This window comes from Nematolebias whitei, chromosome 18 (assembly GCF_014905685.2).
Source record: "Nematolebias whitei isolate Nwh7 chromosome 18, NemWhi1, whole genome shotgun sequence".
NCBI classification, from domain to species: Eukaryota; Metazoa; Chordata; class Actinopteri; order Cyprinodontiformes; family Rivulidae; genus Nematolebias; species Nematolebias whitei.
The window spans coordinates 21,141,000-21,156,389 of record NC_056515.1 but is presented as its reverse complement, the minus strand read 5'-3'; the positions used below and the strand labels follow the sequence as shown (position 1 = coordinate 21,156,389).

The 15,390-nt window shown below is 37.9% G+C and overlaps 1 protein-coding gene across 1 annotated transcript in view; it reads left to right on the top strand.

The window, feature by feature from the left end:
• The window catches only part of LOC119425185 (fibrinogen C domain-containing protein 1), a 120,040-nt gene that overhangs the window by 101,587 nt on the left and 3,063 nt on the right, over positions 1-15,390 (top strand). Inside the window, exon 3 of the mRNA XM_037692722.1 lies at positions 4,902-5,061. Within this exon, the coding sequence (XP_037548650.1) occupies positions 4,902-5,061 (160 nt within the window). The remainder of the gene's footprint in view (positions 1-4,901; positions 5,062-15,390) is intronic.

Genomic DNA, 15,390 nt, shown 5'->3' with positions numbered 1-15,390 from the left:
ATCTGAGCAGTGTGTGCTGGACTTTGAAAACTGCAGGTTTTTCTGTGTGTTTTTCAGGGGTGAGGGAGGAGGTCACGTTTGCATGAAACTGTGTGAGTGACATAAAAGAGGGATGATAAAGGAGGAGTTTCAAAGGGGTAGTTGGTTTTACTGTGTAAGACAGTGACATGAAGATTATTTGTCTTAACTTCAAAGTAATATTGTGTGTCTTTACACACAGTTTGGGAGTAACACCCGGCTGTGTGTAGACTTTAGCTGTGTGTAGACATTTATGTAATGAACAGCACATAAAAACCTGAAGTAAAGGAGTGACCATGGGAGAATAGACAGGCTACCCTACTCTATGCCAGTCCTAGCACATACATTCATCATTAGGCTTCCCACAGAGCTCTGTGTTTCACTACATTTACCAGAGTGCTTTATGGAATCAGGTTTCATGTGCAGTCTTTGCATCTTTTTTTGGTCTAAAGGTCCTAAAAGGACTCTTTGGGTTTGTGGTTGACGAGCAGCAGTGTATTAACTTCAACTTCAGTATGTTTTAAATAGGTGTAATTTATCACATGCTAGTGGTTTAAGAAATACTTTAAAGCTTTTAGGCAGAGAAGTTAAATTATCTCAGAGTATGTATGCCGCGTAAGTATATCCAGCTTATTCAAAACCCAGCTCCTCCTGGGGAAAATAGAGGTGTCCAAAGGACTGGACTTTGCGGTCATGCCATGAAGAATTCCTCCCTTAGAGATGGTCACAGCCACAGATCAGCCATCCCCCAACAACAAAATGTCTCAAGTTGGAAGCAGAACACTCAGAATCAAAGTGTCAGCCTGCCTCAGCAATACCAAACCACCACCTTCTAACATCAGCAGAGGAGAGGGATGCACTCACCACTCTCAGCAAGGACAAGAACATCATCATTCTCCCAGCAGACAAAGAAAGTCGCACAGTGATATTGAACCAAAAAGACTATCATGAGAAAGTAATGACATTCCTTAGTGACTTAAACACTTATGAGATGCTGAAATAAGACCCAGAAAGTGGGTACAAGACTGTGAGTGAATTGGTAGACTCCGTGAAACATTTGGAGCAGGACAAGGCCATTGACCACGTTCTGTACCACAGACTATACCCAGATTCATACCCCAATTCACAAACAATATGTACGGTAAAGTTAAGACCAAATGTTACCATGAATAACTCTTGTCACTTAACATAATTTACCAATATCTGGCATCTGTACCCAGCCCATTAGTTGGCAGCTGAGAACATCAGCTACAGAACACCATGGACTTTGTGGATAAGGTGAATGATGTCATCATGGGGACTCATGAAACAATGGTTTAATTTGATATCACACCCATTTTTATGTATGTTACCTTTGATGAGGTGGAACACCTGGAGAGGTGGTGCAAAGAGAATAACCTTCACATCAATGTGAAGAAGACAAAGGAGATGATTGTGGACTTCAGAAGGAACAAAAACACCTACACCCCCCTAAACATAAGAGGATCTGCGGTGGAAGTGGTCTCCAGCTACAAGTACTTGGGTGTACACATGAATGACAACATCAGCTGGAGCAACAACACCACCAGCCTGATCAAGAAAGCTCATCAGAGACTCTACTTCCTCAGACGGCTGAGGCGAGCTGGTCTGGGAAGCTCAGTCCTCACCTCCTTCTACAGGTGTGCAGTGGAGAGCATCCTGTGCTCGAGCATCAATGTGTGGCATGGAGGCTGCACAGCTGCAGAAAGAAAAGCTTTGCAGAGAGTGGTGAAGGCTGCACAGAAATCTGTTGGAATCAGCCTCCCCACCATCACAGACATCTACACCTCCAGATGCAGGAAGAGGGCCACCTGCATCATGAAGGACCCCACTCACCCAGCACACACACTTTTTGCCCCACTCCCCTCAGGAAGGAGGTTAAGGAGCATTAAGTGTAGAGCCACTAGACTGAGGAACAGCTTCTACCCTGAGGCTGTTAGACTCATGAATCTCTAACCAGAATAATCACTGTGAAAAAATCACATCATGTTGCTGCTGATCTGTTTCAATGTTGATGTGTTCATGCGTGCACATCTGCTCACAGACTCATGTTCATGTTTGTGCTGATGTTCAATGTTTTATGTTATGAGTGCTTAGTGTATATTTAGTTGATGTTTTTCTTAGTTCATATCTTAGATGTTGTTACTGTTTTTCTTATACATTTTATTGTTGGATGTAACTGGGACCACGTGTACATAATTTCGCTCCACCACATGTACCACATGAGGCGCGAATGACAATAAAGAAACTCTGACTCTGACTCTGACTCTCTGACTCTGACTCTGATGAATTCACCAGCATACCATTGATGAGGCAGTGGAGGTGGTGTGTTTAGGGTTAAAATCGAACCCCACTCTTAACAGCAGGACTACTTTTTCCACAGAGCATCTGTGCAAACTCTTGAAACTGTGCCTGCAGTCAACCTACTTCACCTGTACACAATATTAAAGGCAGAAATATGAGTGTACTAATGCCAGTTTATCTTATTTTTTCGCAAACTGGTACATGGAGCAGGTAGAAAATAAAACATTGATGTTCTTTTCAGGGACACCACCGAGTCTCTGGTTCAGGTATGCCAATGACACTTGGGTTAATATTAAATCTCAGAAAATTCAAAATTTCATTGATCACATCACTTATGTGGTTAAATACATAAAGTTATATGAGAACATGTAAAAGATGACCCGTTGGCTTTCTTGAGTTGTGAGGTCTCAGTCTCTGATGGAGGACATTTGGAGACTGATATGTACAACAAACCCAACCACACAGACCAGTGCTTGTGTTTTGACTCCCATCACCAGCTCGAACACATATTAGGAGTCATCACAACTTTGCACCATAGAGCCAACAGCATCCCCACAAATTCATGGGCCAGGGAGAAGAAGAAATCCCACAGAAGACAGGCCCTGGAGCAATGTGGATATCCTAACTGGGCCTTTTGGAAAGCAGAGAAAAAACCCAAACAGGACTCCAGCCAGCCATTAGGTCAAAAGAAGGAACCCAGACCAGTGGTCATTCTGTATGTTGTGGGAGTTTGAGAGAAACTGATATGTTTATTTTCTAAACATGACATATCAGTGGCTTTGAAACCCTAAAATGCATTACGACAAAGACTTGTCCATCCCAAAGATCCAGTTCGTCAGAACAGAGCATTGTTGCCTATACTGTTAAGTGCCAGGAAGACTGTGATCAATTATACATCAGAGAAACAAAGCAGCCACTGGCCAAAAGGATGGCCCAGCACAGAAGAGCAACATCATTTGGCCAGGACTCAACAGTCTACACTCGTCTGCAGGCCAGCAGTCACTCTTTCAGGGATGAAGATGTGCACATCACTGATAGAGAGGAGCGTTGGTACAAGAGAGAAGTAAAGGAAGCCATCTTTGTCAAGAGAAGCTGCTCGTCATTAAATGAGGCAGACACTTTTGTATTCATTGCCCCCCACCCCCACCCCCCACCCCCGTGCAATCCTGTTATTGCAAGTATCACTCAGCCCTCTGTGAATAGCAAGTGACCATCAGGTCATTTACAATCAGTTGTTAGACTGATAGTCCTCATGTATCAAGTGAACAACTAGTTTTGGATGTTACCAGGAAACTGGTTGATCCACTATGAGAAGGTATTGTTTATAAGACAGTTTGTTGCAGCTCCTCAGACTGAAGAAATCATAGATAAAAGATTAAACATTTCAACAAATAATACCCATCCAGAAAACCCGATAACCGTGTTAAAATGCTCAGTTTGCTGTTTTGAATCCATCAACAGAATAAATCACAGATGGCACAAATATTGGACAATAAACAAAGAAAAGTTTATTTCTAGTCATTAGAAATGTTAGACAATGTTTCTTTCTGCTCCATGATAGTGGGTGGTTATATATACAATTCAGAGAAGAAAAAAAATCTGCTTTGTCTTGTATTCAGAAAGAAATTTTCTAAAGTCCTCCATGCAATTTTGATTGATTTTATGTTCAAAAACGAAAAATGAAAGCACCTATTGTTGTTGTCTTTGCAAAAATTAGATCGGATGTCTTTAAGTATATTATTTTCTTATATGCATGTATCTAAACTGGTACCATCATGCTCATTTTCCATTTGGACCAACGTAATGTTCACTAGTACATATATGCATTAGAGTACAAATACATGCAATGTGCTCCTGCATTAAACCTCATCTTACACATTAGTATATTTCAGGAACCACCAACAAAGAAAACTACTAAGAAAATTACCATACTCAGTTTACATGAGAACAATATGAATTCATTTGAAAATAAAATCAAGTAGTCACATGATATTTTGCCTGTACATAGCCTGATTGGACCACTCCACTTCACTTTAGCCTTGGTTTGAAATTGGTTTTATTACTTTTTAGAAGTAAATAAATAAATAATCACAAGTCTTCAAAGTGTACTCTGAGTCATAACCATTTTTTTTCTCAGAAAATGACGAACACAAAAATAGCCAGAAGAATACTTAAAAAAAAAAAATGTTGGATTAGATATTCAGTGTGGGCGGTGAAAAGTGCATCATATTACATATCACATTTAAATGTTTAAATGTCAAATTTGATTTCATGGGAACTTTTCTTCAGTTGGAGCATAAAAGGAAGCAAAAATTGCATCAATATCAAAATGTTTCATCTTGAGTCACAGCTCAGTTTTACTGTGCATGTCTGACACTCAAGTGTGCTCATTGTTGTGAAATAAGCAGAACACACAGACGGTCTTGGAGGTAATAAAACCTGCTGGCTCACTTCGTAAAATGGTTAAAGTACTGCTGAGGGATGTTAGTGTTTTAAAGTTGTTTAAAGATTAATTAAAGTTAACTGTAAATGTGTGTTCCTCGCTTTGTTTGGTCTCCCAGCTGCTGTCAGACAGCCAGATCAACATGGTGAAGGTGGTGAACTCCGTCAGCGATGCTCTCAATGCAATGCAGAAGGAGAATGTGGGTCTGAAGGCTCGAGTCAAGGCCGATCTACAGAGAGCTCCAGCCCGAGGGGCTCGCTTCAAGGGCTGCTCCAATGGTGAGAAAAATAGAGCTTCACTTTGACTTGATGTGACCTCCTGATAAGATTGTATAGATTTGTCTTATGTTCTATATGTTTCTGTATATGTAACACAGGCATCCCCATGTTGACCTTAAACCTGCTTGATCTACTTTATATGTTATTGCCCATGTTTTCCCAAGATTATCATTCTGTAAAGTTATTTTCCATTAATCTGTTTGCTCTCAACCTCAGAATATGTATCCAATGAAGCCTCAACAAGCATTATCAGTATGCTACTCTTGGCTATATCTCATTTACATTATTCAGTGGCCTTACTTAAGTCATGGATTTTATTTTCATGTTTGTGAGCGATGACACCACTGGACTGTGTTGCTGAGAGGCAAAGAGAAGCCTGAGGCATCATCCCTTTATGAGGTTTTCTAACTGACAGTATACGTGGTGGCATCCTACTGCTGGATTTGCTTTGCACAAGTAGGCAAACAGCACAGCTGAAGGCAAGGCGTGCACAGAATACAGCACGCAACAGTAGGGTGGAAGGTCGCAGTTTTTTTTTTTCTCTTTTAAAGGCATAGCTTGTTAATGTGAAATGTCTTTTATAAATCTGCAAACAGATTTACCCAGTAGTGGTTTCAGTCTGTTTTACTGCTTGTAAATCCAGTAGCATCTTCTCTAAGCCAGTGTCTCACTAGGCTTCAAATATTGGAGATAAATTGACCATTAAAAAAGCAGTTAAAAAAAAAAAGAATGAAAAATCAAAGCAAGATTTTATATTTCAGTCTCCCCAGCGTTTGTGAAAAAGTGAACAGGAAGCCATATGGCCCTATATTGTTTGGTTACCGTTTTATAAATCACAGCCTATTTTTCTATGCACAGCTTGTGAAACTGAGTCTAGACCATGCACACTGTTGTGTTGCTCACTACCACTCACATTGTTTTCACCTTGCTCTGCTATGTATAGACCTTGGCAACCACCTTCATCTTTATGATTTAATATGCTGGAGAACATTTTAACAAAGAAAGTAGACATATTTAAACCTATTCACTCTTAGGCTGTAACTCTGGATGGTGCAGCTCTGGTGATATACAATTACATATATAAATTGATAAAGGTTTGAGGCACCTGCAACAACTAAATTATCAACAATTTTTAGAAAAAAAATGTAGCTTTTTTTTTAAGGCTAAAGGGAAAATGGGGCCCGTGATGGCTCCATCCAGATCCTTCAAAAACACATTTATGTCGCATTATTAGTTGATGTAAAGCAAATAATTATTCAACTTCATAAATACAGTTAGAGAAAAATGTTTGTATACAACCTGAAAACAACTGATTGGTAAACACAACATGTACATTCTTGTGTAATATATATATATATATATATTTTTTTTTTTTTTTTTGAAAGACCGAAGAATATTGTGTCTTTACAATGTGCTACTAGAAGCTCTGTTCATTAGGCTGCGGTAGCTTGGTGGTCGGTGCTGTGGTTTTCTAATCCTGAGGTTGAGATAAAGTCCAGGTTGCGTCAGGAAAGGCATTCAACGTAAAACACATTGCCAGATCTTTCATGTGTTCGCTCGCTGTGGTGACCCCTGAAGAAGGGAGCAGCCAAAAGAAACTTACTCACCAGTAGCTCTGTCCATGGTGCTGAAAATATATTCTGGCATAACACATTTGTTTCATACTGTAGTTTATGACTTGTGGGCTCTTATAGAATGTTCTCACCTAAATTAAATATCTTGAAACAATCATTAAACTGTTACTTGAAATAAAGCAAAAATTTGAAGTGACCATAAACTATATAAGCTGACACAAACAATAAAAGTTAGATTTGAGCTGAATAGTCCTGATAAGTTACTTTATTCAGGATCTAATTAAAAGTCGTTGACTCTTGGCTCTTAGTTAATGGTACTAATAATGGAAGCAAACTTATATATGCATGTATATGTATATTATTAAATGTATGTATTATTTCCCAACTACAAGATACACCATTAGGTGATTCTAAGATGTGTGAAGTTCTATAAGTGACTAGTCTAAAAAAAAGTTCTAAATTGTAACCCAAGCATTTTCTATGGTTTTCAGTCAGGTTTCTATTGTTATTTCCATGCAAGTTGTATTATTTATAAAACATATAAATATCATATATGAAGCCTGTTGTGGCTGCCAGAGAACAACTTTCAGGTCTTTATATTTTCTTATATCCCACAGAGCTTCTTAAAGTTCAGTCAAATGAGTGCCAAGTTCTTTCTTATGAATTTTCTTTGAATCTAATGAAAACCTGCAGTATATTTTTATAAGCCTAGAATGTTCAGAGAAAATGGAGATGGATTGTTGAATTAAATTAAGTTTTTTTTTAGTCCTTAGGTATATAAAATTACCCATCTAGACAAAGGGAATTCTTTATAACTTGAATTTTCTTCTCTTTGTGACACTTTTGTGTAAGAACTTTTGAGATTTTGTGTAAAATCTATTAAAACACTGCCTTTTTGTTTGCACTTGGCTTAAACTGGATAAATATTTTCATTCCAACATGATTTTTTTTATTTTTATATTAGCTGTCCACGTAAAAGACAGTGGGCATTTTAGATGTGGAACAAAAGCACCTTCCATGTTGGGCAATATTTAAAGATTAAAATTTTGAAACTGAGTCAAGATATGAAATAAAACTCCAAAACTAATTCAGTGTGAGGTCATTGTACCCTCCTGCAACAAGAATAACACTATTACCTGAATAAACTTTTTTTTTTAGAAACTTTACTGTGCTTTTCATAAATATAGCCACACAGATGCAGTTTTTTTCCACAATTATGTTACAAAATGTATAAATAGGAAGACAAATGAGTAAAATAAAGAGTGACAATTTACTGGTCTTGCAAAAATCCCTTGCAGAAATGTCATATTTCCTGCATACATCTTCTAAAGACACCTGTAGCCATCACTGTGCTGTGAGCTTCATCTTAATGTATTTCAGAGTGGCTGTGTGCCATTTGCAATTGTGGCAAAGCTGCGACTTGTAATTATGTTTCCCTTCCAGGGTGAAATGTAAATGGTGAATTGCATTTTTTGTATTTATTTTTTATTTTTTTTACATGAATATACTTCACAAACTCCAAGTCTGGATAAAGCCTTGAGGAGTGACAGGGCAATGTGTCAGATGGCTTCTGATGTCATTTCGTTATCCCGTCTGCTGACATTTTTAGCAAAAGTCAAAATTCCCAAAGCAAAAAATGTGTCTTTCCTTTGGTATGTCACCCTAATTATTACAGTAAGTTTTATCTATTTTCATGAATTCAGTGCAGTTTATTTTTATAGTGCCAATTCACAACAAAATCACCTCTGGGCACTGAACAAAAACATCCACACACATCATAAAATGCCAGTTACACAAAGTTATCTATCTAAGGAATCCAGCAGATTGGCAAATCATCACTTTTTTGCAGTCTCTGAAGATTCTCAATTTTATCTTTACTGTATTGTTATTATTAAATTTAGGCTAAAGCACAAACAACCAAAACCTTTGACTAAAACACATTGGAGTCTGCTGTTCACTCCTTACTCCCCACCTTTGAATTCATGCTAACCAATGACTCTTTCAGTATATCTCATTATAAACCAATGAAAATATATATTATCAAGTAAATATAGATGTAATATTTTAATGTCTTGTTCTCATATGAACAGTAAACAATTAGATTTTGTTTGTTTTTGTTTTTTTTGTTGTCGTTGCTTGCTTTTTTTAATGGCTTATATGCCTCTATGACCTGAGCTGAAACAATTCATTATGAATAAAATAAATAACAAATACTAGATTATTTTGGCTACAACAAATTTACAGATGAAATATGTTGTGCAGTTTATAGTAGGTTACAATGATATTTGTTTGTAAGCAAGTCAAACATGTTATTTTTATTAGTAGAACAGAGAAACTTGTTTTTGTGTCCTGTCAAATCTGACCAATGTGCTTTTGTTAGTGAAAGGAGGAAATATTCCCAAAATTACAACTGAAAATTCCCCAATGGGATAATTTTTTTAGCTAAAAACAAAATGTATTCCCATTTTATTAATAAAGTCTAACATTAGCTTCAGCATGACCTCCTTCCTCATCACATTTGATTGTCTCTTGGTCTGTATTTCTAGTTGTTTTCACCTTTTGACTCTTATAGAGTACCATTCATGCCATCACCTCATCACCAGTGTCATGATTCAAAGCAGGACTGAAGACCCCAATCACTGTTCAAAAAGTGGTTATTGTGCTGTCACTGAAAATGCATATAAAAAGTGTCTATTTTTTTTTTTTTTTTATTGTACCAAAGCTGCAGGAAAATTTCTACATAAGATTAAAAGTATGTTAGAGTTGTTGGTGGAAAAGCCACGTGCGGTTCCTCTCAGGAAATTGTGCTGTTCTGAACAGATTCTTGCGGAAATTGTCATGGAAGCTATAAAGAGAAAAGAGACGTGTGTGTGTGTACTCAAAATTCAACACATCTCTGGATGTTGAAAAAGAAAAAGAACGATGTTCATTTAATAAAGTCATTTTCAAACATCTATTAGTCATTTCTGATGATTGGCCCTTTTGACCAGGGGCACCAATGATTTCTCAAAAATAAACTAATCACGTAAAATCATCATCTAAATCATCCATTTACTATATTTAAATGACTTCTGTGAACCGTTTGACCAGAAGATCATAGAAGGATTAAGGTTGCCTCAGAGACTTTTACAACATGTGCAGCAAGCATGTAGAGACTTTAATTTCAAATGTGCTATTTACTTAAAGGCAAATGTTTCTGGATTGATTCTTGACCCAACATTTTCGAACAGGTCCTGGCTGACGCGACCCATAGTGAACTTTAGACGCAGCAGCATAGACAGGAAGGAAGATGAAAGTGTGGAGCACAGCACACAGATGGCTGCCTTTCTGGTTGTAGTTCTGTTCCTTTCTTTGTCCTTTGTTGAGTAAACCAGGCCTATTACTGTAAAGATGTTTTGCATTATTACAAAACTGAGCATCTCTAGCTGTGTTGGTGCTTTTGAAATAGCAATAGGTGAGCATGTGTCACACTGACTTCATCTACCTACCCTGTGATCCCAGTATTACTAAAACTGTTTCTAACTCCTCGTCAAGTTATTGTATTCATATTCATTCATATCCATCTGCTCATCACAGAATCATGTTAGGGCCGCTGTTATTACACCATATTGTTTTGTATTATTAGTGTTTAGCGTATATCTTAGATATTTTAGCATAACGTTTAGTGTTCATTTACTGTTTATCAGGGGTCGGACATCCAGTGATGAAAATCATTATGTAAATAAACCAAAGTTTACAAAGATCTGTCACCTTTTAAATGTGTTTAAGTTTTGGCATTGAATCATAAATGCAATAAACAGGACCCAAAACACAAACCCATAACCCACCCTGCAATTTCTTTTTTTTTTCTTTTTTTTAATGAAGTGGGCCGGATTGAAGTCACCCATGGGCCGGAAATGGCCCGTGGGCCACCAGTTGAAAAGCCCTGGTGTATATCTTAGATCTTTATAGAGTGTTTCTTTTTACACTACATATTTTTGCTATTGTTGGGGAGTGTTGGCGCAGAGGTTAAAGAAGGTGAGCATGTGATTGGAAGATTGCTGGGTCAACTCGTGGTACCGACAACGTCAAAAATGTGGGTGGTAGAGGTGAAGCACCCACACCTGCCTCCACCCTCATGTGCCCCACTCTGGGCCCTGGAGCAAGGCCCTCTACCCCCACCATCTGCTCCCCCGGGCACCCTAGACAGCAGCTCTCTGCTCCACACAGAGGGCTGTGGTAGCTCGGTGGTCTGTGGTTGTGTCAGAAAGGGCATCCGACGTAAAAAATATGGCTAAGTCTTCGTGGGACTGTGTTCGCTGTGGCGACACCTCAACAAGGGAGCAGACAGAAGAAAAAAAAATGCTATCGTTGGGTGTAACTGGAACCTTGAGTACATAATTTTGTTCTACCTCATGTTCCACATGTGATGCAAATGGCAATAAACTTAACTTGAACTTGCACGTGGTTTCACCTGTGGTCACTATAATTATCAACTGCCAAGAATCTGTTTAAAGTTTAGGCCTTACCTATTGTATGTCAACTTTGAATGTCTGTTAGCAAAATATCTCATGAGCCATAGAAGGAATTTTAATAAACTTTAAAACTGTAATAACTGGATGCGCATCTACAAATTATTAACTTTTGTAGCCAGTCAAATTCAAGATGCCAGAGCTAAAGAACATTAGCCAATGGCTATAAATTAATCTGCTTTATAAAAGTTGTGCTAAAATTAGACGTAGCTGAAAGTTATTCATATGTATTTTGCACATCAGACTGTACAAAGCAAAATTTTCAAGATTTGACCAAAATGGCGACAAAGTTGTCAAAAAAAAAAAGGTAAAAAAAAAATACAAACAAAAACCTGTAGTTTTATTCTGAAGTTGACGATATTTCACTTCCCCTCGGGGAGGCTCTATCAAATCTAAAATGTCTAAAAATCTAGATGTGATAAAGCCTCCATGATGGGAAGTGAAATGTCTTCAGCTTCAGACAAAAAGTCCAGTTCTTTTTTGTTTTTTAACCTTTTTTTGTGATTGATTGTGACCTGGAAGACAGAGAACCTTCACCAGCTTTACTGCAAAGTTCTGTATGTTGTTTTTTTGTTTTGTTTTTTTGTCTAAATAAGATGATTTTAGTTTTAATTCAATTGTGGCATGAGCGCTGGTGTGCAATGTGCATCCCTTCAAAGAATGCTGGAATGTAAGGCTTTTAATTGCAAGAAAAAATCATGGCAGTAAATACAAAGTAGGTATTTTAGAATTATATATTTATATAATGCACACTCCATGTTCACGTCCCTCCCTAGTTTTTTATTTTTCCTCAAATTTTGATTTGTTTATTCGTTGTGTGCTCCTTGTATCTTCTGTCAAGACAATCTAAACTGAACAGCCAAGGACGAGTCAATGTTTTTTGTGGAACTCAGCCTTGACACTTTAACAGATGTCAATGTTGAAAAAAAAAACATTAGGCTAAAAGAACATCACAGCCTTGCTCTGATCACACGACATCACATCTAATGAACAACATAAATTTCCACTTTGACTTCCCAGGCTTATTAGATAAACAGTAATTTGTAGCTTGATTTCTGTTTGCCTAAGATAAAACATAGCAGACAGCACATTTAACCGTGTGTGCATACAGTGCACACTTAAGTGTGAGTTACTTACTTTCAGTCAGAGGACACACCCATGAATATTTTTGACTGCCTTTATCTTCGATATAGCGACTGTGAATATTTGTAGCATCCATCCCTTTACTGTTTGCTTTGGATTCCCAAAAGGACACATTAGATTTTCAAAGTTACATGAATTGAAACCTGACAGCAGTGGAGCCCATCTCTGCCGCGAGCACAGCTGGGTTTCTGAGCTGGATGGTTATAGTCCTACTTTTCACTTTGTCATTGTTGATTTTTATGCAAACCAAATAGAGTAATATACTCTCACTGATGAAAAAAGTAAGAAGGAAAAAATAAAGTTAAGCATGCAAAAGGAATGTTTTAATTCAGACTTCATTTGATACGACTGAAACAATGGTGTTATCAATTCAGTTTTCAATTCAGTTTATTTGTATAGCGCCAAATCACAACAAAGTTGTCTCAGGGCACTTTACAGGAACATTCACATACATAAAAGCCAATTAGTAAAGTTCTGTATCTAAGGAATCCAGCAGACAAGTTGAATCTTATCAGGCAGTTGCTTGAACATTCAATAGACGGTCAAAACAGTGCAAATCAGTAGACACAGAGGATGTCTTGTAGATGTATTAGACAGCATTAGCAGCACTTTACAGAGCTTAAAAGTACTTATAATGTGGGTTTAACCAGGCCAGGTAGTCATGCCATGCTATAGCCTAAGATATAGTAGGATACATAGATGTCATAGTAACCCAGCATCAGAACTAAAAAGCATGTGCCATTAACCACACATGTCTAGAAGGTTCTGGTTGCCCTATACAGATCAAACCAAGGGAGGATTATTATATAGTGCACCAAATATTACATGACATCTACATCTTCCATAAGAACACAGCGATTTGACTCTTTACAATAACTAGTGTCATCACACCTTGTGTCTTGACAAATGGCATCAGTGTGTGGACTGTGAGTTCACCTTCCTTGTGTAGACTGTTCTTAGCGCCAAAGGAGAAGTGGCTGAACTTGATGTTGTAGCAGTGAGACATGGAGATTGTTCTATTCTGGTAATTAATGGACCAGGGATATGATTTGCACAGATAACCATTATGCGGGTGTTTAGCTGTGTGTGGAAGAGAAGCAATCCTGCCAAAGTTGTGGAGAGACACACCAGCATTTCACCTGGCAACATGGTTTAGGCATCTATGAAGTTTGTCTTCAGGCCACCTCAAGTTGTGATTCAGAGGAGTTTGGGAGCGCAGTATGTCTGTTGCATCCTTCAACCACAAGTTTCACCTCTTTTGAAGCAGCACCCTGTACTGGTTTTCAACAATACACTATCCATCTACATGTGGTACAAGTCTATGGATTGTATGTCTCACATTGAGAACTTCCCATCACCAGTAAAATATTCTAATCTCTCTCCATTTGAACATAAAGATCAGCTTGGACTTCAACTCTGACCCAGTGTTGATACTGAGAACGAGTAATAAAACTGTGGAATGACTAGCCTTCAGAGATGTTATAACAAGCGTTATAATGGCTCTGTTCTGTATCAAACTGCAACTTGTATCCAGCCTTGCCAAGAGGTCATACTTTATTGACATGGGGCCAGCAGTGCACTTGCACTGTCAACTTTGTGATCCATTTGATATGCAGTATATGCATTAGTCATAGCATTCTTATTTTATAATCTCCAAACATGGGCTTCCAGTTGCATTTTTATCATTCTGTCTGAGTGATTAACCTTTTTATCAGTGCGTTTATGTCGTTTTATCAAGAACGCATGGAAAAATAGAAGTAAATATAAAAATTGAATGCATGATCCTTTTCAGGGTTATAATTAATGTAATGATGGAAAGCTCTCATTAAAGATGTCATTATTAATGTCAAAAAACTCTAATAGTCCTTAGCAAAAAATAAATAAATAAATAAAAATCAACTGCTTCACTCTTTTGCTACATTAAAAGATAAAAGGCTTAATTGTCTTAAATTCATTTTTTAGACTTTACATGAATGCATTTCTAAAGACAGAAAAGTCAAAATGTCCAAGAGGCTTTTTGTAGACATTGACATTTTTTGTTCCCTATAATTTATCACAATAGAAAACAGGAACCATTAGGACATTTTTTACTTAGAAAAATATTTAAAATAACTCAAAACATACATTTAGTAATACATTTGAACTCAAGCTGAATTGTGTTTAAATAAATAAAAGAAAAAATAGTGTAGCTTTTAATTTGGTGTAAGAAAAAGGAAGTGCCCACAGCTCCAAGAGTTAGTAACTGTTAGATTGTGCTCAGCTTTTTCTACACTACTGTAATTTTATAATACAAATACGTCCATCTATCGATTTGTTATAATGAGGGTAACCCAGATAATACAGACTGAGAGGATAACAGAACCAGACTCAAATATAATTGAAAATGTTTATTTACAGTGAAAATGGAAACTCTTTTACAAGCAGGGTCTGGGGCTGTGGAGACAAAGGAGGAGGATTACTTTGTAGCAGGTAATATTAACCCAACAGATGATCGACCAGAATCTGAGGATCTTACAGTCGTAGGAGTCGAGACGGTTGGGTGAGTAAGGCTGAGGGTTTTTCTTCAACAGCGACAGGACCAGGCAGTCTGCAGAGGTGGAAGGCGTGTGAGAGCAGCTGAGGGCCAAGAACCACAGGTGAGGTTTCTCCAAGGTTTTCTCCAATAATCCAGGTTAGGAGACAAGATCCAAGACATCAAGGCTCTGAAAATATGCAGGCAGAAAACAAGGTAAGTATTTTAATTTCTAAATACTATACTAGGATGGAAACATATATATACCAGCAGGTAGAACAATGCTCCAGCAATGACTGGAGCTCAACTGAAGCCTTAAGCAGCCCTGGCACCAATTAGGCAAATGGTCTCTAGCTGCAGCTGCTCACCGGTGCTACCCATGCCTTAAGGAACCTGGTAGAGAGAGGCTGAAAAACCCAACACCATTATCGTCACCTGCTTCTTCCTTTTCAGGTCACAGGGGTCACTGGTGCCCATGTTCAACTATCACTGTGTAAGAGGTGGAGTACACCCTGGACAGGTCACAAGTCCATCACAGGGATACAGAGAGACAAACGAGACAAACAACCATTCACTCTCTCATTCACAC